This window comes from Anomaloglossus baeobatrachus, chromosome 7, assembly GCF_048569485.1.
Source record: "Anomaloglossus baeobatrachus isolate aAnoBae1 chromosome 7, aAnoBae1.hap1, whole genome shotgun sequence".
NCBI lineage: Eukaryota > Metazoa > Chordata > Amphibia > Anura > Aromobatidae > Anomaloglossus > Anomaloglossus baeobatrachus.
The window spans coordinates 217,813,987-217,836,954 of record NC_134359.1 but is presented as its reverse complement, the minus strand read 5'-3'; the positions used below and the strand labels follow the sequence as shown (position 1 = coordinate 217,836,954).

General features: G+C 45.1%; 1 protein-coding gene across 2 annotated transcripts in view; it reads right to left on the bottom strand.

Moving 5' to 3' along the window:
- LOC142245289 (4-aminobutyrate aminotransferase, mitochondrial-like) overlaps positions 1 to 22,968 on the bottom strand; it is a 192,724-nt gene that overhangs the window by 88,933 nt on the left and 80,823 nt on the right. For both annotated transcript variants that reach the window (XM_075317899.1, XM_075317900.1), the window contains exon 2: positions 19,910 to 20,028. In XM_075317899.1, coding sequence (XP_075174014.1) covers positions 19,910 to 19,979 — 70 coding nt within the window. In that variant the 5' untranslated portion in view covers positions 19,980 to 20,028. The remainder of the gene's footprint in view (positions 1 to 19,909; positions 20,029 to 22,968) is intronic.

Genomic DNA, 22,968 nt, shown 5'->3' with positions numbered 1-22,968 from the left:
ACAACAAATTGTGATGGAACTCCCTTTTGTTAAATTTTCACAAGGTGTACGTAGGAGACGTGATGGCATCTCCAGTGACGTTGAATAATTATATACTTGTATCAACCAATTTGTTATAAGCATGCAAGGTTTAGCAGATAACATGCTTCATTTTTTTTTTTAATGGAATTCTTGACTTTTGTCCATGATCAACTGTAGTGTGTAGTCTGAGCACCAGACACCCCAGTCCGATCCGGTTAGTGATTGTAACTGTAGATTGAGTAAAGACGCCTGTTGGCCACAATGAACTCTACTAATGCCAATGTTATTCATGCCAATGTTATTCACATTAGATTCTTGTGCTATGTATACTGCAAGGCTGGGTTTATTAGAATTGCCTATTTGAAAGCCCGGATTCTGATTCTTGCCTACTGTCAGCACTGTAAAGCAGGCTTTACACGTTGCAACATCGCTAGCAATTGCTAGCGATGTCGTGCGCAATAACACCCGCCCCCGTCGTATGTACGATATGTTGTGAACGCTGCCATAGCGAACATTATCGCTACGGCAGCGTCACACGGACTTACCTGCATAGCGACGTCGCCCTGGCCGGCGAACCGCCTCCTTTCTAAGTGGGCGGTTCGTGCGGTGTCACAGCGATGTCCCACGGCAGGCGTCCAATAGAAGCGGAGAGGAGCGGGACGTAACATCCCACCCACCTCCTTCCTTCCGCATTGCCGATGGAGGCAGGTAAGGAGATGTTCATCGCTCCTGTGGTGTCACACACAGCGATGTGTGGTGCCGCAGGAACGAGGAACAACATCTTTAATAAGAAGAAAACGATTTTATGTTTCAGGACGACCTCTCCGCGGCAAACGATTTTGGCCACTTTTGCGATAGTTTAAGGTTGCACATAAGTGTCACATATTAACGATATCGTTAATGACGCCGGATGTGCGTCACAAACAACGTGACCCCGACGATAATTCATTAACGATATCGTAGTGTGTAAAGCCCGCTTAAGAATAGGACCAAATGAAGAGAAATTGGGGATGGAGTGTTTTTCATAAAAGAAGCCTTGGGCATTGTGCCCAAGGTCCAGACAGCACAAATCACCTGCCCTTAAATACATTTATTATTAATGACCTTGTAAAGGACAAACAAACCGTAGAATTTTAATATCTGCAGACAACACAAATCTCTGCAAGGTAATCAACACAGAGGATGATAATTTAATATTGCGGAGGGATTTATGTAAGCTGGAGACTTTGGCCGAGAAATGGCAGCTGAAGCAGAATATAGATAAACTAGAAGGTGGCCCAATTCTAACGTATCGGGTAGTCTAGAATGTGTATGTAGGTTAGCAGATTGAATAATTAGGTAATGAATGGACTGGATGGGTTAGGTTTAATTTAGCATTCTTATAATTGTTTATTGGTTTTAAAATGACAAACAACAGAAGGAACAGTTTTAATAGATGAGTCTAATGTTTAATGATGTCCATGGATTGTAATGAAAGAAGGCCATGAACAGTGTAAAGTTAAGTAAAAATATGCTGATGCTGTGATATAGCCCAATGCTGGTATGTGCCCCCATCGTGGTGCAGCCACCATCCTGACATGTGCCCCCATCCTGCGGGGTAATGTGTGCGGGGGGCGGAGTGCGGGATGGGTGGAGCCGAACGGGGCCATGGCGTTGAGGACGTCAGTGCTGGGGACTGCATGGCTGGGGACAGGTGACTATCCAGGTGTGTGTGTGTATGTGTGTGTGTGTGTGTGTGTTCGGGCGCTTTCACACTTGCGTTCAGCGCAATCCGCCGTTATGGAGAATAGCACAGTCCGTTAACGCATTGCACTATTCTCCATAGACTTGTATTGGCGACGCACTGTAACGCAAGTCGTTAATTTGACACAGCGTTTGGCGGAGGGAACACTGCATGTAGCATTTTTTGGGTCGTTAGAATCCGCCAAGGTGTCTAATGATTCTCTATGGGGACGGATTCCGACGCAATGCACTAAGCGGCGGAATCCGCTGACTGATCCAGTCACGTTCTACTGCGCATGCTCAGCACGTCCAGCAGAATGATCTAAATCATTTATAATCACTCCTGGTCTCTCTCCCTCTCTCCCCCCCCTCCTCTCTCCCCCCCTCACCGATCACCGACACGGCGCTGCGCAGCTGTCACACTGCTCTGGCGGCTTCTCCTGCTTTTGAAAATGCCGGCCGCTCATTATTCAATCTCGTATTCCCTGCTTCCCCCACCCACCGGCGCCTATGATTTGTTGCAGTCAGACACGCCCCCACACTAAGTGACAAGCTGTCTCACTGCAACCAATCACAGCCGCCGGTGAGTGGGTCTATATCGTATAATAAATAAATAAATAAATAAATAAAAAACTGCGGTCCCCCCCAATTTTGATACCAGCCAAGGTAAAGCCACACGGCTGAAGGCTGGTATTGTCAGGATGAGAAGCACCACGTTATGGGGAGCCCACCACCCTAACAATATCAGCCAGCAGCCACCCGGAATTGCCGCATCCATTAGATGCAACAGTCCCGGGACTCTACCCGACTCATCCTGAATTGCCCTAGTGCGGTGGAAATCGGGGTAATAAGGAGTTAAATGGCAGCTTATAGCTGTCACCAAGTCCTAGGTTAATCATGGCAGGCGTCTCCCCGAGATACCTTCCATGATTAACCTGTAAGTGAAAGTAAATAAACACACACACAACGAAAAATCCTGTATTTGGAATAAAAGACAAAAAAAACCCTCATTTACCACTTTATTAATCCTCAAACACCCCTCCAGGTCCGACATAATCCACACGACGCTTTCAGCTCTGCTACATGAAGCTGACGAGGAGCGACGTAGAACACGAGCGCTCTGTGTCAGCTCCACGCAGCAACTTAAGTGAGCCGCGCTGTTACCGAAGACTTCACTCAGGTAGTGCTTGCGTGTGTGCGGGGGATAATGATGAGTGCGGTAGTGCTTGTGTGTGCGCGGTGATGATGAGGAGTGCGGTAGTGCCGGAGTGTGTGTGGGGATGATGATGGGTGCGGTAGTGCCGGGGTGTGTGGGGGGCTGATGATGGGAGCGGTAGTGCCTGCGTGTGTGCGGGGATGATGATGGGAGCGGTAGTGCCTGCGTGTGTGCGGGGATGATGGGTGCAGTAGTGCCAGGGTGTGTGCAGTGATGATGATGGGAGCGGAAGTGCCTGCGTGTGTGCGGGGATGAAGGGTGCAGTAGTGCCGGGGTGTTTGTTCAGTGTATACATGTGGAGGGCGGAGTGGGGGGGTGGTGCCGAGCGGGGCCATGGCGCTAAGGACGTCAGTGGTGGGGACTGCATGGCTGGGGACAGGTAGCTATTTGTGTGCGTGCGTGTGCGTGTGCGCGTGCGCGTGCGCGTGTGCGTGGTTACCAGCGTACGCCGGCTCCCGGCACGATCCCAGCAACACAAGGGTATGTCTCGGCTGGGCTGCCAATGTGGGCTCCCGGGGGTTGCAATACTCACCGGGGAGTCGGGGCTCCGTGTGGGTGCGGGAAAAGGTGTCGAGCGTCGTCCTGTCGCGCCATAGTTCGTGCTGTTCACTTAGCTGAGTCGTTGGTCGCAGGCTCTTTAGAGCACGCGCTGTGGCGACGGTTGTCACGGTAATGACGTCATTTTGGAGCAAGACAGAGACAGACAGGCAGGCAGAAGAAGGCAATTACGGTATATATATATATATATAATAAATATATATATATTATATATATATATATATATATATATATAATATATATATATATTATATATATTATATATATATATATATATATATATATATATATATATATATATATATATATATATATATATATATATATATATATATATATATATATATATATATATATATATATAATATATATAATATATAATATATATATATATATATATATATATATATATATATATATATATATATATATATATATATATATAATATCATGCACTTGGACTTCAGTAACAAATTCGAGGCGGCCAGACATTCTCGAATGCTGCTGGAACACATCAGCTCCATCAATTGTATTGGTCGTGTACTACAGATCCACCTCCTAGTCACATGAAAACGGGGTAGATATGTAGTTCTGGGCAGCGGTCACTTTAGTTTTGACAGAGCTGTTTGTTTCGGCAGCATCAAAGAACTGTCAGTAAAAGCTGATCGGAGGGACTAGCAGCCAATCCCTCTAATAGTAAAACAATGAGTAAAACTGCCATTGAAAAATAATTAGTGAATATTGGATAAGGTAACGTATGTGTATATGGAGCCTCTTGTCTCTGCTCTGAAAACTCAGCCAAGTTTTTTGAAGAGCTTTGAGATTTGGAGAAGGAGTTGGAATCTTTCTGTTCCAAAAAGCCTTCAAAAAACTCTGCTTACAACCATAGGCCCCCTTCACTCGTCTGTTTTAAATAAAAAAACATGTGCGGCACTTTCTGTTTTTACCATCCGTGTGTACATATGTGTCAACTGTGTGCCACCCGAATGTGCTTATTTCATATCCGTGTGACAGATATCAGAAAAAAAAAACGCTATTTACCAAATAAATAAATAATTTAAATATAAAAAAACCTTCATGGGGTATCTGGACTATGCAGGTCCACAGTAGTCCAGAGTGAGCAGGAATATTTGAAGAACAGTGTTGTCAGTCTTCAGACATTCCTGCTTACTCTGTGCTCTGGACTCTATCAGACCTGAGTGGGAATTCTGCATTCTAATAAGTTGATAAATGAGGGACGGTGTCTTTATTTTATTTCTTTCAGTTTATGTTTTTCAGGTTTCCATTTGTGGACTACGCCCTATACATCAGACCTGCGTGGGAACTTTTTGTGTTTATTTAAATGAAGTATTTTTGTGTGTGCGCATGCGTGCGTGCGTCTTTTGCCTTACTGGGTTAATATTGGGGGTGTCTAATAGACTCCTCTCAATTACTAACACCAGGGCTTGATGTACGCTGTGTTTTTGGAGAATTCACAGGTGGACATCACCCCCAAATACCATTACCTGATTACCAATGCACCAGGGCAATCAGGAAGAGCTGAGGCCAAGCACCAGATCTGTCACATCTAATGTGATGCACCACTTCTGGAGTGGTTGTGGACTGGTATTTTTAGGCTGGGAAAAGACCAGCCTGGTAACATCAGCCCTCAGCTGTCTGCTTTAACTTTGCTGGTTATCAAAAATAGGGGAGACACCAAGTTGTTTTTCTTTTCATATTTAAATTTAAATTTATTTAATAATAAAAACCTACCCAATAAGCTGCACAGGGTGCAATTTCAATATGCGCCAGTGGTATTGAGCAATTATATGTTTATGTGTCTGTCTATAGATCTGTGTGTCTATATCTAACTTTATCTATTACATACCTTTATCTATAACTACAGAAAAAAAAACATGCAAAAAAAAAATACAAGCAGAAACGCATCAAATCCACAATAATTTTGTTATTTGCATCTTTATAATGTTTTGGACAGTCACTCATTGAAGACAATGGGTGCAAAAATGCTGCAAAAACACTGAAAGAATTACAGATTATTTTCTGAACCAAATCTGCAAAGAGTAAATTCTCTACAAGTCCATTACACTTCAAGATTCTCATGGACTTTGCAAATTTGGCACAAAATCTAAATTAAAGAAAAGCGGAAAAAAACGCAATGTGTGCATATGTCTTTAAAAGAGTAGCTTCAGTTTTCAGGAGTTTCTATGCAGCGACTAATTCTCATATAAGCTTCTGCTTATGTGAAAAAAAACCACACAGGCAGCGGCAGCCCTGGCACACGCTTAAAACACGTTTCCTACAGCGCTGTTCTAGGTGTGCTGAGCGTCTGTGGAGAAAATCCTTTTCAGCTGAAGACTTCATCCACTATAAATTCATGCTCAAAACCTATAACTCAGCTCTCCATCTGGCTAAACAAGTATACTTTACCACTCATCACTACACTAGCCAACAATCCGAAACGACTCTTTGAAACCTTTCACTCCCTCCTGAGCCCTAAAGCACAGACCCCGGTCAGCAACCTAAGCTCTGATGATCTGGCCACTTTCTTCTTACAAAAGATCAACGACATCCGCAAAGAAATCTTTGAAAAATCCCCTCAGAGCCTGGATCCGCTTCTCTCCCACACCTCAAGCTCACTATCAATATTCGAGCTTGTCACAGAAGAAGTGACGCGTCTCCTTGCCTCTTCCCACCCAACAACATGCACCAGTGACCCTCTTCCCTCACATCTCCTTCAGGCTGTGGAGCTGTCACTACCTATCTAACCAAAATGTTTAACCTCTCTCTTTCATCAGGTATCTTTCCTTCATCATTTAAACACACCATCATAACCCCTCTACTTAAAAAACCTTCCCTCAATCAGAACTGTGCCGCTAACTACAGACCAGTCTCTAACCTTCCCTTTATCTCTAAGCTCCTGGAACGCTTGGTCCACTCTCGGCTAATCCACTATTTATCTGAAAACTCACTTCTTGATCCCTCTCAATCTGGATTCCGCTCTTTACACTCCACCAAAACGGCCCTCACCAAAGTCTCAAATGATCTATTAACAGCAAAATCTAAAGGCCACTATTCCCTATTGTTTCTCTTGGATCTCTCAGCTGCTTTTGACACTGTGGATCACCAACTTCTCCTCACCATGCTCCACTCTATTGGCCTCAAGGATGCCTGGTTCTCCTCCTATCTCTCCGACAGCTCCTTCACCGTTTCCTTTGCTGGCTCTTACTCCACTCCTTTCCCCCTCACCTTCAGGGTTCCTCAAGGCTCCGTCTTGGACCCTCTCCTTTTCGCTCTATACACCGCCCCATTGGACAAACCATCAGCAGATTCGGTTTCCAATACCATTTCTTTGCCGATGACAACCAATTATATACATCATCTCCCATCATCACCCCTGCTTTGTTACAAAATACCAGAGAGTCTCTGTCTGCTGTCTCTCAAAGCATTTCCTCCCTCTATCTGAAACTGAATCTCTCCAAAACTGAGTTTCTTGTGTTTCCTCCCTCTACCAACCAACCTACACCTGACATCTCAATTACCTTTAATGATTTAATCATTATTTCCAAGCAGCATGCTCGCTGTCTTGGGGTCATATTTGACTCAGAACTCTCCTTCATTCCCCATATACAATCACTCACTCGCACATGTCACCTGCATCTCAAAAACAACTCCAGAATCCGACCATTTCTTACTTTCGAAACTGCAAAAACCCTTACTGTCACTCTTATTCATTCCTGCCTGGATTACTGCAACTCTTTATTGATCAGTCTCCCTTGGACCAAACTCTCCCCTCTCCAATCCATCTTGAATGCAGCAGCCAGGGTCATATTCCTGGCCAGCCGCTTCACCGATGCCTCCACCTTGTGCCAGTCACTACACTGGCTACCTATCAGCTACAGAATACAATACAAACTCATATCCCTCACCCACAAAGCTCTCCACAGCTCTGCACCACCATACATCTCATCCCTTATCTCTGTCTATCATCCTACCCGCTCCCTTCATTCCGCAAATGATCTTAGACTAACATCCTCCATAATACGAACCTCACACCTCAGTCTCCAAGACTTTTCTCGTGCCGCGCCAGTTTTCTGGAATGCACTACCCCAAAGAATGCGACTAATATCCAGCCCTCAAGTTTTTAAACGTACATTAAAAACACATCTCTTCAGACAAGCTCATCATAATAACTTACTAACCTAACTCTCCCCTGTCCCACCTTCTAAATGCTACCCGTAACCTTCTCTCTCCTATTCCTGTCCTCACATCCTACATACAACCAATAGCACGTAAGGGCACCCAAAAGGTTACTGTCTAAAGACCAGATCATTCATCTTTATATGTAACCAATAAACTAACATAACAATGGCCGGCCAGATCTACAAGTGTGCTTCACCTTTTGTGTCCCCCTTCTCCCCCACAGATTGTAAGCTTTCGAGCAGGGCCCTCATTCCTACTGTAGCAGTTGAATTATGTACTATTTTGTTTTGTTTTTGTCTATACAAGCCCCCACCTGATTGTAAAGTGCTGAGGAATATGTTGGCACAATATCAATAAACTTTTTTATTATTATTATTGAAATTATTCTATTGGACAGAAATAAGAAAATCGAAGCCTCCATCCCTGCTGTGAAAATCATCAGAAGAATACAGGCCTCCATTTTTGGCAGTCAATTTTCTGCGTATAACATGTTGTAAATGAAAGCCTGGTGGATCTGCTAACCGGCTGCTGTGGGCCAAACAGAATTTGGATTTTTGTTGCATTAATGCTCCATTACAGTAGGACTCCTATAACGAAGACCATTCTGATAAAGCAATGTTAAAAAGGGATCTGGTCACCCGGTTTTTCCCTTATAAGCTGCGACCAACACCAGTGAGCTCTTATATACAGTATTCTGGATGCTGTATATAAGAGCCCAGTCTGCTATGTATAATGTAAAAAACACCTTTATAATACTCACCTAGGGGGCTCTACGTGGATGATACGTCCTATGTCATCCACACAGAGGCCTCCACCGTGCTCCTGCGCATACATATTTTCATAAGCACTACTGAGGGCAGCGCAAAGTACTGTAATGTACAGGCATGAGGAAAGGTCAAGACCACCTGCGCATTCGTTCTACAATAACCGGGCAGATGAAAGTGCGCATGCGCAGAAGTGCAACGGAGGCCTCGGTGTGGATGATGTAGGACATGTCATGCACATGTGGCTGGGAAAGAGGACGGCGATCCCACAAGATGGGTGAGGCGCAGGACCGAGAGCAGCGACACCCATTGAACAGGACCACCCCATTAGGTGACTGTTATATATGTATTTTTTACGTTCTACACAACAGCCTGGGCCCTTATATATACTATTCTGTAATGCAGTATATAATGACTCACTGGTGGTGGTCGCAGCTCATAAAGGGAAAAACCTGGCGACAGGTTATCTTTAAGCGAAGAACGTTCAGTCCTGAAGACATCATGACACCTATGCTCTGTATAGGCTATATTCTATTCAGTAATGATGCCTACAGACATTGATATACAATGCCCATCACAGATATAAGCTTTCATTGGAGACACCCCAACCTGTACTGCCCGTACATTATAAAATCCTCTAATAGACAGCTCCTCCTTGGTGTAAATGCATTAACCTGTATAATAAGCTGTTCAACAGGAAAAGTGTAATGTAACGTGTACTCAAAGCGGGGGGTTAATAGTCTCGTCTAATGGAAAACGTTACACTTGTGAATTTCTCTATTTACAGGCGTGAAAAGGAGACATTTCCAATTAAACCAAAATGACATCTAAATCTTGATCTGCTCTAAATGGCTCCTAATTTGCTCATTATTTGGAAAACTTTTTTTGTAATGAAAATGGGACAAGTAAAGTGTTTTTTTATCCCTATACAGCACAACCGGAGAGATTTCCCCTGAGGACTCCCCTTCCGTAATATCATCCGCATGCCATCGCTATGTCCGTTTTCTAATGTCCATATATCTACCCGTATGGCATTGTTTTTTTAAGATGTGGAATTTTAAAAAATAATAAAGGACAAATACAGTTCACTATCATTAGAACGGTAATGTATCTATGAGAAATACAGGACATGGATTTTCACCCGTAGAACTGCATTAGATCTCAAAAATCCAGAGATAAAAACACATGTAATCCGCACAAGACTGTGCCAAATACCAGAAAGTATAAAAAAAGCAACTTCATGTAAACCCTGAAGGACTGTGCGATTTTTTTTTTTGTGTTTGCGATTTAGTTTTTTTTCTCCCCTATTCCAAGACTATTGCCATGTGAGAGCCGACTTGTACTTTAAAATGACACCATTCATTTTATCATATGATATAATGGTGAGAAGTAAAAAAATTCCAAGTGTGGTTATAAAAAACAAAAAATATTTTTTTCAATTTTTTTTTTATTATATTTTATTATTATTTCTTCATTTTTAATGTGGTAAACGTGTGTGGATTTTAACTTTCATTTTTATTTATTTTAACTTATCTTCTACCTTTTACTGTATTTAAATAGACCCCTTGGGGTATGTGCCCATGATCCATGCACACTGCGTCCTGAACACAGCGGGTCTTCTCCTGCGGAGACGTGAGTGTTCTCTGCAGAAGGATGCAGCAGCCCGTGCCCACAATCAGGGTTCTGAGCGCTGCAGATGTTCGCTGTGTCCTCCCCACCGAGAACCCTCGCATCTCCATAGCATAAATTGACATGCTACAGCTCGGGAAGCAGCGCCACATGCCAGTTTACACTGCGGAGAAAAGAAGCACAGTGGGCAGGAGATTTCTATAAATCCCATCCACTATGCTGGGACTGTAGAACTTAGTGTTTTGGAAGCATCGAAAACACGCTAGGTCCTAAACACTGCTATTTCTCATCATGTACCCTTAGGGAATCTGAACCTGCAATAGTCTGATCACTTGTTCTATATACAGCAATGCCGGCCCACAGCATTGCTGTATATAGAAGAAATCACAGTCTCCTATGAACGCTGGATACGGGCTGGTTTTCTTAGGAGTAGTGATCAGATACTCTTCAGTAGACCCTTGGCTGCCATGGCCACACAACAGCCGCTGGCAAAGCGCCACTCCACTCGCAGCTGTTCGAGGCAGATGAAGGCTGAATAATTCAGCCTGCATCTATAGGGAAATATGCGGGCTCAACGTGTGAGCCCGCATCAAAGGCAGGGAAATGATTTATGATGTGCACCGCATGTCTTAAGTCCTTAAGGGGTTAAAACATGACACCTAAGAGAGACTAAAATTGCAGCATCAAAAATGCAATAAAAACACGTAAAACAATAAAAATAATGTAATTTACATAATAAGTGCACAAATACTAAATCTTAGAAATGCAGTTTAAGGGGGGGTTCTTACACACTCTGGTTTTTAGTGTTTATCAAAAAAATGCTGGGTGTAAAAGCCATCCATAGGCCACGTGCACACGTTGAGAATTTGGTGAGATTTTTACCTCAATATTTGTAGCCAAAACTAGGAGTTGAACAATCAGAGGAAAAATATAATAAATACAGAAGTGGTGCCCGTGTTTCTATCACCCACTCCTGGTTTTGCTACAAACCCTGAGGTAAAAAAAACTCACCGAATACTCAGTGAGTGCACGTGGCCTAATAGAGATATTTTTTCAGCCTTCATAACCCTCATTAATGTTGAAGATAAAAACAACATGTGGTGAAGGACTGAGTTGGAGCCATTACAGGATCGTATACTAGGTTAGGGTCAGAATCCATTAATGGGGATAGCCTACCAAAAATAAGCACCCATACATAGGATAGATAAATTATGTTTGAATGTAATGTATGATCAAAAATATGATGCAAAAAAAATCTATGATCAGTGAGGGTTCAGAATCTGGTAAACCCACCAACCCCGAGATTGTGTGTTCCACGGCTCCCGTGTGAATGGAGTAGTGATCAGCAGTACGTTCACAGTGTGTGGAAGCAGTGGTCAAACATCGGCACTACCGATTCACTAGATCCTTTGAAGAAAATGGATCGGTCATCAAAAGAGATGAGCGAACTCGCAGATAACCAGGACCGGCGGGTTCCTGTTAATTTTTTTTTTAAAATCCGGTTTTGGTCCAGAATCCAGTTTCTATATAAGTCTATGAGGACCAACTTTTAGCATCTCACCCCCACCCAAGATTATAATAATACTAGAAGGTGGCCCGATTCTAACGCATCGGGTATTCTAGAATTTAGCATTATTTTTGTATAATTTTGTGTAGTTAATGTATGTTTTTTGTTATATATATCGATGTTGTGTGTAGTTGCCAGTGTTTGTGTAGGGCACTGTAAATGTTCTGGGTGTTGTCTGGGTGTGGGGGTGTGTGAGAGCGGTGTTGTATTTGTGTTTCGTTGTGTGTGTTGCATTGTTTGTGGAGCGCTGTGTGTCTGCAGTGTTGTCTGTGTGTGTGTGTGTGTTGCGCGGTTTGTGTGGGTGTGGAGTGTGTGTGTTTTGGGGGAGGTATGTTTTGTGCAGTGTGTTTGTCTTGCGCGGTATGTGCGTATATTTGTGTATTGGGTGGGGTGTTATGTGTGTGCGGCGTTGTCTGTGTGTGGGTGTCTGTGTAGGGCGGTGTTTGTGGTTCCCAGTGTGTGTGGTGTCTTGTGCGGTGCGTGTGTGGCGCTGTGTGTGTGTGTGTGTTTTGGGGGGAGGTGTGCACCCCCATCGTGCTCCATCCCCCATGCTGCGCACCCCCATCGTGCTCCATTCCCCATGCTGCGCACCCCCATCGTGCTCCATCCCCCATGCTGCGCACCCCCCATCGTGCTCCATCCCCCATGCTGCGCACCCCCCATCGTGCTCCATCCCCCATGCTGCGCACCCCCCATCGTGCTCCATCCCCCATGCTGCGCACCCCCCATCGTGCTCCATCCCCCATTCTGCGCACTCCCATCGTGCTCCATCTCCATGCTGCGCACTCCCCATCGTGCTCCATCCCCAATGCTGCGCACTCTCCATCGTGCTCCATCCCCCATGCTGCGCACTCCCCATTGTGCTCCATCCCCCATGCTGCGCACCCCCCATCGTGCTCCATCCCCCATGCTGCGCACCCCCCATCATGCTCCATCCCCCATGCTGCGCACCCCCATCGTGCTCCATCCCCCATGCTGCGCACTCCCCATCGTGCTCCACAGTCACACATCAGACAGTATACATGCACACATCTGATCGCATACACTCACACCCCACTTCTCCCTGTGCCCTTCGGTGGGCGGTCCCAGCAGCTGTGCTGCACGCCGTGCTCCTCTGCCTTCTGCCGACACTCACAGATCCGATCGCATACACTCACACATCAGAACACACGCACACATCCGATCGCATACACGCACACATCCGATCGCATACACGCACACACACACTGACGATATCGCACATACGCGCTCACACACTCACAACATCCGGAGATACCACATGCTTCCGGCCATGTGATCCCCCGGCAGGTCCTGGAAGGTCACTGCACGCATAGTATCGCCGCCGAGAAGTAAGCGATATCACTGGATGTTGTGAGTGTGTGGATGCGAACTGATGTGTGTGTGAGGTGTGTGTGATCTGATGTGTGTGTGTCTGTTCTTATATGTGTGCGTGTGTGTTCCGCCGCTGAAGGACCTTGATGCGCTCACCTGCTCCCGGTCGGCGTCTGGTGAGTATGACTGCGGGGTCTTCTTTCTTCTGTCTTCTCTCTTCTGGGGGTGCCCGCTGCCTATAATGAAGTGTCTTGCAGTGTCTTTAACTCTTTCACCGCTGCATGACACTTCATTATTGACCGCAGCATATGCCGGCTCCCTGCACATGTGTATCGGGAGCCGGTGTTCGCTGGTAACCATGATACACATCGAGTAACTAAGGGAAGCGCTTCCCATAGTTACGCGATGTGTATCATGGTTGCCAGCGTACACCGGCTCCGTCACGATCCCAGCATCGAAGGTTATGACCGCCGGGGGTGGATGTGCCAACGTTTGGCGGGGGCTGAGCGGGCGAGGCGTCAGCGTATGCCGGCTCCCTGCACATGTGTACTGGGAGCCGTTGTACGCTGGAGCGGGCGATGCGTGCGGAGGGCCGGGGCGAGCGGCTAATCCATGCGGGGGGCGGGGCCAGGCCGAGGCAAGCGGCCAATCCGTGAGGGGGGCGGGGCCAGGCCGAGCCCAGCGGCCAATCCGACAGTTGTCACGGTGACACTGTCAAGGTTGGAGCAAGACAGAGACAGACAGAATAAGGCAATTATATATATATGTTGTTGTGTGTAGTTACCAAGTGTTTGTGTAGGGCGCTGTATATGTTCTGGGTGTTATCTGGGTGTGACGGGGGGTGAGAGCGGTGTTGTATGTGTGTTGCGTTGTTTGTGGAGCGCTGTGTGTCTGTAGCGTTGTGTGTGTGTTGCGCGGTTTGTGTGTGTGTGGTGTGTTTTGGGGGGAGGTATGTTTTGTGCAATGTGTGTGTTGTGCGGTATGTGCGTATATTTGTGTGTGCAGCGTTGTCTGTGTGTGGGTGTCTGTGTAGGGCAGTTGTTTGTGGTTCCCAGTGTGTGTGTGTGTGGTGTGTTGTGCAGTGCGTGCGCGTGTGTGTGTTGGGGGGAGGTGTGCACTTCCCATCGTGCTCCATCCCCCATGCAGCGCACTCCCCATCCTGCTCCATCCCCCATGCAGCGCACTCCCCATCGTGCTCCATCCCCTATGCTGCGCACCCCCCATCGTGCTCCATCTCCCATGCTGCGCACTCCCAAACGTGCTCCATCCGCCATGCTGCGCACTCCCAAACGTGCTCCATCCGCCATACTCCGCACTCCCCATCGTGCTGCATCCCCCATGCTGCGCACTCCCAAACGTGCTCCATCCGCCATGCTGCGCACTCCCAAACGTGCTCCATCCGCCATGCTGCGCACTCCCAAACGTGCTCCATCCGCCATGCTGCGCACTCCCAAACGTGCTCCATCCGCCATGCTGCGCACTCCCAAACGTGGTCCATCCGCCATGCTGCGCACTCCCAAACGTGCTCCATCCGCCATGCTGCGCACTCCCAAACGTGCTCCATCCGCCATGCTGCGCACTCCCAAACGTCGTCCATCCGCCATGCTGCGCACTCCCAAACGTGCTCCATCCGCCATGCTGCGCACTCCCCATCGTGCTCCATCCCCCATGCTGCACCAGCATCAGCCTCTCTACCCGCAGCATCAGCCTCTCTGCCCGCAGCATCAGCCTCTCTCCTCCCAGCATCAGCCTCTCTACCCGCAGCATCAGCCTCTCTACCCGCAGCATCAGCCTCTCTGTCCCCAGCATCAGCCTCTCTCATCCCAGCATCAGCCTCTCTCATCCCAGCATCAGCCTCTCTCATCCCAGCATCAGCCTCTCTCCTCCCAGCATCAGCCTCTCTCCTCCCAGCATCAGCCTTTTCTGTCCCCAGCTGATGCCTTTTCGGTCCCCAGCATCAGCCTCTCTCCTCCCAGCCTACCCCAGCCTCAGCTTCCCCCAGCATCAGCCTCTCTTCTCTCAGCCTCCCCATCCCAGCCTTCCCCAGGATCAGCCTCTCTCCTCCCAGCCTCCTCCAGCACGCCGTGCTCCTCTGCCGACACTCACAGATCCGATCGCATACACTCACACACACCCGATCGCATACACTCACACACACCCACACACACCCGATCGCATACACTCACACACACCCGATCGCATACACTCACACACACCCGATCGCATACACTCACACACACCCGATCGCATACACTCACACACACCCGATCGCATACACTCACGCATACACACTTTGACGATATTGCACATACGCGCTCATACTCACAACATCCGGAGATACCACATGCTTCTGGCCATGTGATCCTCTGGCAGGTCCTGGAAGCTCACAGCACAATATCGCCGCCGAGAAGCAAGCGATATCCCAGGATTTTGTGAGTATGTGGATGCGATGTGATGTGTGTGTGAGAGTGAGTGTGATCTGATGTGTGTGTGAGAGTGAGTGTGATCTGATGTGTGTGTGTGTGTGTATGTGCTGTTATGTGTGTGCGTGTGTGTATTTTCCGCCGCTGCAGGACCTTGATGCGCTGATAACTATGCTACCATGGTTACCAGCGTATCTCGTCCCCCGCTCGCACGGGAGCCCACACCAGCATACGCCGGCCAGCCCCAGCAATGCGAGGGTATGTGTCGGCTGGTTTGGCGGCGTACGCTGATGTGGGCTCCCAGGGGTACAGTACTCACCTGGTAGTCGTGGCTCCGTGACCGTGTTGGTTCGGGGAATGCGGGGGGTGGCCAGAGCTAGCGTGCATTGCTAGGGGGGCGGGGCCTGGCCGAGTTGCCAATGCCTGCAGGGTGCCGGGGCGAGAGGCCAATCTGGGGGGGGACGGAGCCTGGGCGAGCGGCCGGCCAATCCGTGTGGGGGCGCAGCCTGGGCGAGCGGCCAATCCGTGCGGGGGGCGGGGCCATGGCGAGCCCAGCGGCCAATCAGCTTTGTGTCACGGTAAGGACACAATTTTGGAGCAAGACAGACAGACAGAATAAGGCAATTATATATATAGATTCCTCACGCTTTGCTCCCTGTTGTGTATATTAGCATACTATTTTTTAGGGGGGGTTTTATTACAATTTTCTGTATTTTCTATGATATTTTGATTACTCCGGTCTGAATATACAGTGGCTCTTTGATATTGGTGAGACGAATGTGACTTTCTTGGTATAAACTGGTTGTCTTACATGGTGTTTGAACTCCTTCTGCTTTGTAACCAGCATTAGGAAATCATATCCTACAGCCGGAAACTCTGCCCGTCCCCGTTAGCATTGTTACATTTATCCCCCAGTGAAGCTCGGTGAAAATAAGCCCACATGGGTGAACCCACAGTGTTCAGGGTGAATAAATCACAGAAGACTGCAGTGACTTGTGAACAGTTTCATCCTCGACATCTTTAACCACGAAGAATCCCAGAGACGTCCTCTGTTGTATGAAATGAATAAAAAAATGAAAAGTGTGAGACGTAGATTGCCTTTTTTGTTTTTTTACTTGGCCACTATTGTTCAGTTCTATTCAATAGAACAAACATAGCAACTAGTAACCTTGGAAATCCCATTCAGGAAACAAACTGGGAAAGCACAGTAAGAACAACTGACGAAAAAGAGGGCGATGCAGTGGAAATCGGGGAAAACAACCACGTCATCGCTAATCTGCTGCAATCCGCTGCAATCTTTCGAAAGCTATTCTGGAGTTTGGAATGTATGAAGGATTGTTTGTATACTAAGATAGACCATGGAATTTAACCATGTAAAGGAACAACGTTCGTCACCCATCCAGGATGGCTGGAGTCAGACCGCTAAAAATCATGAACCAGGGACATAAATTCCTGTGATCACGGGCGGGCTGGGCTGAGGGCAGCGGGGCAGATGCCCCTATTCTGGGTCCCTTTCAACTTAGGTGCTTTAGCAGTGTGTACCTTGAAATCATATGTGGCAATGTGGCACTTCATAATCTGTAACAGGCATCTTGCCGATTGTGATCTGGCCAAGTGCTTTAGTGGTGAGGAGTGATGTACTGCATGATAGGACTGTGTATTGAGGAGCAGAGAGAAGTGATATCTTGTATAATGGGACTGTCTACAGAGGGAGCTAAGAGGAGTAGTATCTGCAGACTGGGGCTGTATATAGAGGTGCTGAGAGGAGTAAACCATCTGCACCCGTCAGAGAGAAGTGCTGAAGGGTCAGAAGACACAAGGGAAACACACACACAGACACAGAGAGAGAGAGAGAGAGAGAGAGAGAGAGAGAGAGAGAAAGAAAGAGAGAGAGAAAGAGAGAGAGAGAAAGAGAGAAAGAGAGAGAGAAAGAGAAAGAGAGAATAAGAGAAACAGAAACACACACACAGTTAGGGACAGAGAGATACACACAGAGAGAGAGAAACACAGAGAGAGAGAGAGAGAGAGAGACACACACACACACAGACAGTTAGGGACAGAGACACAGAGAGAGAGACACACACACACACACACACACACACACACACACACAGAGGCAAACAGAAAGACACACACACAGACAGAGAAAGACAGAGAGAGACACACAGTGAGAGACACATGGAGACACACAGAGTCACAGAGTGAGAGACACAGAGAGAGAGAGACACACACACACACACAGAAAGACAGAGAGAGACACAGAGAGAGAGACACAGTGAGAGACACATGGATACACACAGACTGAAGTAGTGAGAGACACAGAGACAGAGACACACACACACACACACACACACACACACACAGTGATGCTTGCAAGAGTGGTTTGAATAAAGTTATATTAGATTCTGATTTCTGGCATGAATTAGAATACATAAATCACAGATTTTAAAGAGGGTTTCCGGTTCCAAATAAAACCCTCTCACCTGGCTGTGGCTTGTTTTGAATAAAAAAAAACAAAAAGAAAACCTCACTTTACTCACATTCTCCAAGTCCAATGGTCTCTTCTGCTGCCGGTATTTATCATGGCCTACAGCGCTTATGTCATGTCGACAGCGCTGCAGCCAATCAATCAGTGATCTCAGCCCGAGCAAACGGCATGATTGGCTGCTATGTTATTGACATATCATCAGTGTTGCTGACAATAACAGGCACTAGGAGCAGCAGCGGGACAAACTGCACATGAGGACCGGAATTTTTGGAAACCGGAACACCCTTTCAATTTTTAGCTCACAGAAAGCCTTTTAGTGCAAAACATTTATAGGATTGTAAGTTAAAAAAAATAAATAAATAACTGATTGAATGGATTTTAGAGCCTAACGAAAGGAGATCTAAATGTAACCATGACACAATCATACGGGTCACATAGCCGCAATGTGAATGAGTACCTACACATTGCACTTATACCAACAGATGTATTGGCCCATTTCTTCAGTTTTGCTTTAGTTCCTTGTCATTTTGAGGGGCAGGTGTTTAATAGTCGGGGCTGAGTCCAGTTCTGCCCCATGTATTGAGGTCTGCTGGCACATAGAGAGGTGCAAAAGTAGAAATGGTTCCATCCCAAGTGGGTACACCTTGTCGCGGTAGGATGGCTTTTATGCTCTTCTGATCAAATTAGTATCAACTAAGTACCCTATGTTATTTACATGTATTACTTTTTATTTGACTTACTGCAGGGTGTTTGCTCATTAGTTTTTATCTCACGTTTATTCATAGGGGTGCATCATGGAAAAGAAATGTTATGAAATCTCTCAAACCTTACAGTGCACTTCAGATATGAAAAGTATGTGACCACAAACCTAGAGGGATGGTATTGGCCATTTTGCTCAAGCACTATACAAACCACAGTCCATGGAAAGGTGAACACTCGAAAATAGAAAGTAGAAATCTAGTCATAGAAATCCTCATTAATTCCCTTCCAAATCTTGAGTCTTTAGATAAGACAGCTCAGCTTTAATAATGCATTACTCTTTTCTATCAGCCAGCTCATTTACGAGGTGACGAAAAACTGTCAAAGATAACAGTTTTAAAGGAAAAGATCCTGACAGTAGGATGACAATTCGAGGAATCGGAGACGCGTTATGCAACGCCATCTTAATTATAAATCTGGAATAAGACAGTTAAGCAGCTAGGAGGAACAGTGTATAAAAACGGGAAAAAAAAACCCTTAACAACGTAGAAACCTGGCCCCTGCCCAAATGATCAGACGACAAACAGCCCATCCAGGCATCGATCAGTTAAATAATTAGGCATAGTTAAAGGACCGATGACTTCTTCAAGGATTCCGTATAGTGGCACAGAGCCCATCTTAATATGCAATCGGTGGTCTTTATTCAATGAGGTGTTTGACGCACCATGCTAATCATACAGTCTGTGCACAATGAACTTATCAACTGCAGTGCTGCACAAACGATGAGGCAGGACTAGTCCAGAGGGCATCTCCTCCCCCGCTAGTCCATCACTGACAGCCTGCATTCAGTCCCTGTTATGGCAGCTGTTAATCACGTCCAGGGAGGTGTGATTAGAGGATCTGTTTGGCCAGGCTAGTTTTGACTTATTCCTTATGGAACGATTAGTATGGAATATTAAAACCCTCTAGGAATAAAGGAATCTGCACTCATACTGCTAGTAGTAGAGGTTGGGAGCAGTCAGGGGATCGAAAACGTAGTCTTTAAAATGGATTCTCCAGTGTTGGATTTGTAGAGAATATTTTAAATGATCCCTATTGGAAAAAGCATTATTAATCTGAATGATTTCTGGACAAGTGAAGCCATGAAAACCCACCCAGACACCTCTGCTCCACCCATCTCTTCCTCAGGACCAGGCATGGAGGGTAAACTATTGTACACTATACAGTGCCTAAAACATAGGACTTAATAGGGATTAAATCTCCTCTAGGTAAAACTGTATGATTACTTACATGGTACAAGTAATCTGGAGTTCTGCTGCAATGCTTGGGTCATCTGTAAGCTCAGCAACATAGAAGCCATCTTGGTTCAGAAGGAAATCAGCGACTACTTGTTCAGTGCCCAATGTTTCCTGTAAGAAAAAAAAAGAAATGGTTTCAGTATTTAAAAAGAATAGTAACAGAAATATAGAAAATGCCGCTGCAGAGAAGCTCCAAGAACGTGTACTACATGGACTTCACAAGTCAATGAATAACCCCCGACGTGAGGTTTAGGCAATCGTTCACAACAAGCTAACCTTGCCCCCATCAAAATTAGTGTGTAAAATGAATTTATAAACCACAGACTCGGAGGATGCCTATTGTTCCTTGACAAATGTCAAGCATGGAAGGTCAATGCCAGCTCGGCCAAGCAGGACAATAGAAAGGGGGAAGACAACCAAGTCATTCCCTGCTAAGGTGGACGTATAGACAAATAAGGGGCTCGTTTGGGTTTTGTAGACAACAATCAGCCCTCACATTAGATTGCTTTGGTCATCTGTCAACACAGCAAATGTTGCTTCAAAGACAGGACCAAAAGCCAAGATGCCAGGGACGGTGCTAATTACACGGGAACATAAGCTTAATCAAGATATATTATTAATGGTTTGAACTCACTGTTACAGATCAGGGATCTGTCAGTAAGATCAAACCCCCCAACCACTTCTAGGAGCATGAAGGTCTTTGAAAAGTAATTCCATCATGTGAGGTTAGGCAAAAATATCAGACAATAGACAATGAGCCATCAAACAAGCTAAAGATGGTGCTGGGCAAGGAAACACCCGCAGGAGGCGAAGGCTCATAAGTGCTCCCGTCACTCCCAGAGCACGTAACAGCTCATTTGCATATTAATTAAAATGCTGATTTCTGGGAAATGCAGCAAAAGATAGAAGATATCAAAGTGTTGATGGATTTACCAATGTGTCTAAAATGCTGATTACCATGTACTGAGAATAGTTTATACATCAAAGCCGAGATAAGTGGATTAGTCCTGAAATATGAAGTTTTACTTGTCAACACGACCTCTGGTTATCTTAAAGTGTGACTCTCACTCCCAAAAACACTTTTCACAGGTCCCAGTGACACATCAGACGTTTTGAACAGTGGGGCCTATAGCTCCGCAGCCGGGTCCTGCCGATCACAACTTTTGACATATCACGATGACATGAAAGGTACAGTTAATCTTTAAAACCATTGTAAATGCCCCAAAAACACCTTGTGCAATTATTCCATTATAACATAACTAACGGCAGATCAATCATCAACTAGTTTACAATGAGTTATGGTTTTAATGTACCTGGCACAATGACAAAAGACCGTTCACAGAGATGACCCTGAAATACCAAGGGCGAAGATCATAGAATAAAAACCACACACATATAAAGATAATAAAAGGAAAAACACCACATATTTATCCACACCATAGGTCTGAGTCATCACTTGTGGTTTTTCTTCTAAGTTACTTTTCTTTTCTTCAGATATTCAGAAGGGGAGGGGGGGTGCCCAAATTCATCAATATGAATTTAATACAAAATCCCAAATCCTGTCATTAACCATTTTTGTGACTTTTCGAACAAAAAGGTCACATCAAATAACACAAAAAAGTGAGTTTTGAGAAACATGCATAACATTACACCATCAGTCAAAAATATAAGGAAACACAAAGCGGAAACAACAGGTGAGCACATATAGAAATAGACCTCAAAAAAGGCGCAAATAGAATAATGAATAGGGGGCAAACAAAAAGGCGCCAAACACACAAAACTAGACAAAACAAAGACACAGGCAATGATGAATGAGGCCATAGCCATCATCGAAGTCAGTGTTTCTCACTTCCAGTTATGAAGTTCACCAGATGGATAGAACGGCACAGGACTGGAGACTCAACACTGTAGGAAAACCATTTCCGATGATTACCTTTTGAAGCTCATCAAGAGAATGCCAAGAGTGTGCAAAGCAGTAATCAAAGCAAAAGGTGGCTACTTTGAAGAACCTAGAATATAAGACATATTTTCAGCTGTTTCACACTTTTCTGCTAAGTATTTCATTCCACATGTGTTAATTCATAATTTTGATGCCTTCAATGTGAATCTACAATTTTCAGGGTCATGAAAATAAAAAAAGCTTTTGGTCTGTACTGTATATATACACATATATATGGTATATATATATATATATATATCTATATCTATCTATATGTGTATATCTATATATATATCTATATATATATATATATATATAATATATAATATAATATATATATATATATATATATATATATATATATATACACACACATACACACACACACACATACACATTATATATATATATATATATATATATATATATATATATATATATATATATATATATATATATATATATATATATATATACATACATACATACATACATACATACATACATACATATACATACAGTGCCTACAAGTAGTATTCAACCCCCTTCAGATTTAGCAGGTTTGATAAGATGCAAATAAGTTAGAGCCTGCAAACTTCAAACAAGAGCAGGATTTATTAACAGATGCATAAATCTTACAAACCAACAAGTTATGTTGCTCAGTTAAATTTTAATACATTTTCAACATAAAAGTGTGGGTCAATTATTATTCAACCCCTAGGTTTAATATTTTGTGGAATAACCCTTGTTTGCAATTACAGCTAATAATCGTCTTTTATAAGACCTGATCAGGCCGGCACAGGTCTCTGGAGTTATCTTGGCCCACTCCTCCATGCAGATGTTCTCCAAGTTATCTAGGTTCTTTGGGTGTCTCATGTGGACTTTAATCTTGAGCTCCTTCCACAAGTTTTCAATTGGGTTAAGGTCAGGAGACTGACTAGGCCACTGCAACACCTTGATTTTTTCCCTCTTGAACCAGGCCTTGGTTTTCTTGGCTGTGTGCTTTGGGTCGTTGTCTTGTTGGAAGATGAAATGACGACCCATCTTAAGATCCTTGATGGAGGAGCAGAGGTTCTTGGTCAAAATCTCCATGTAGGCCGTGCTATCCATCT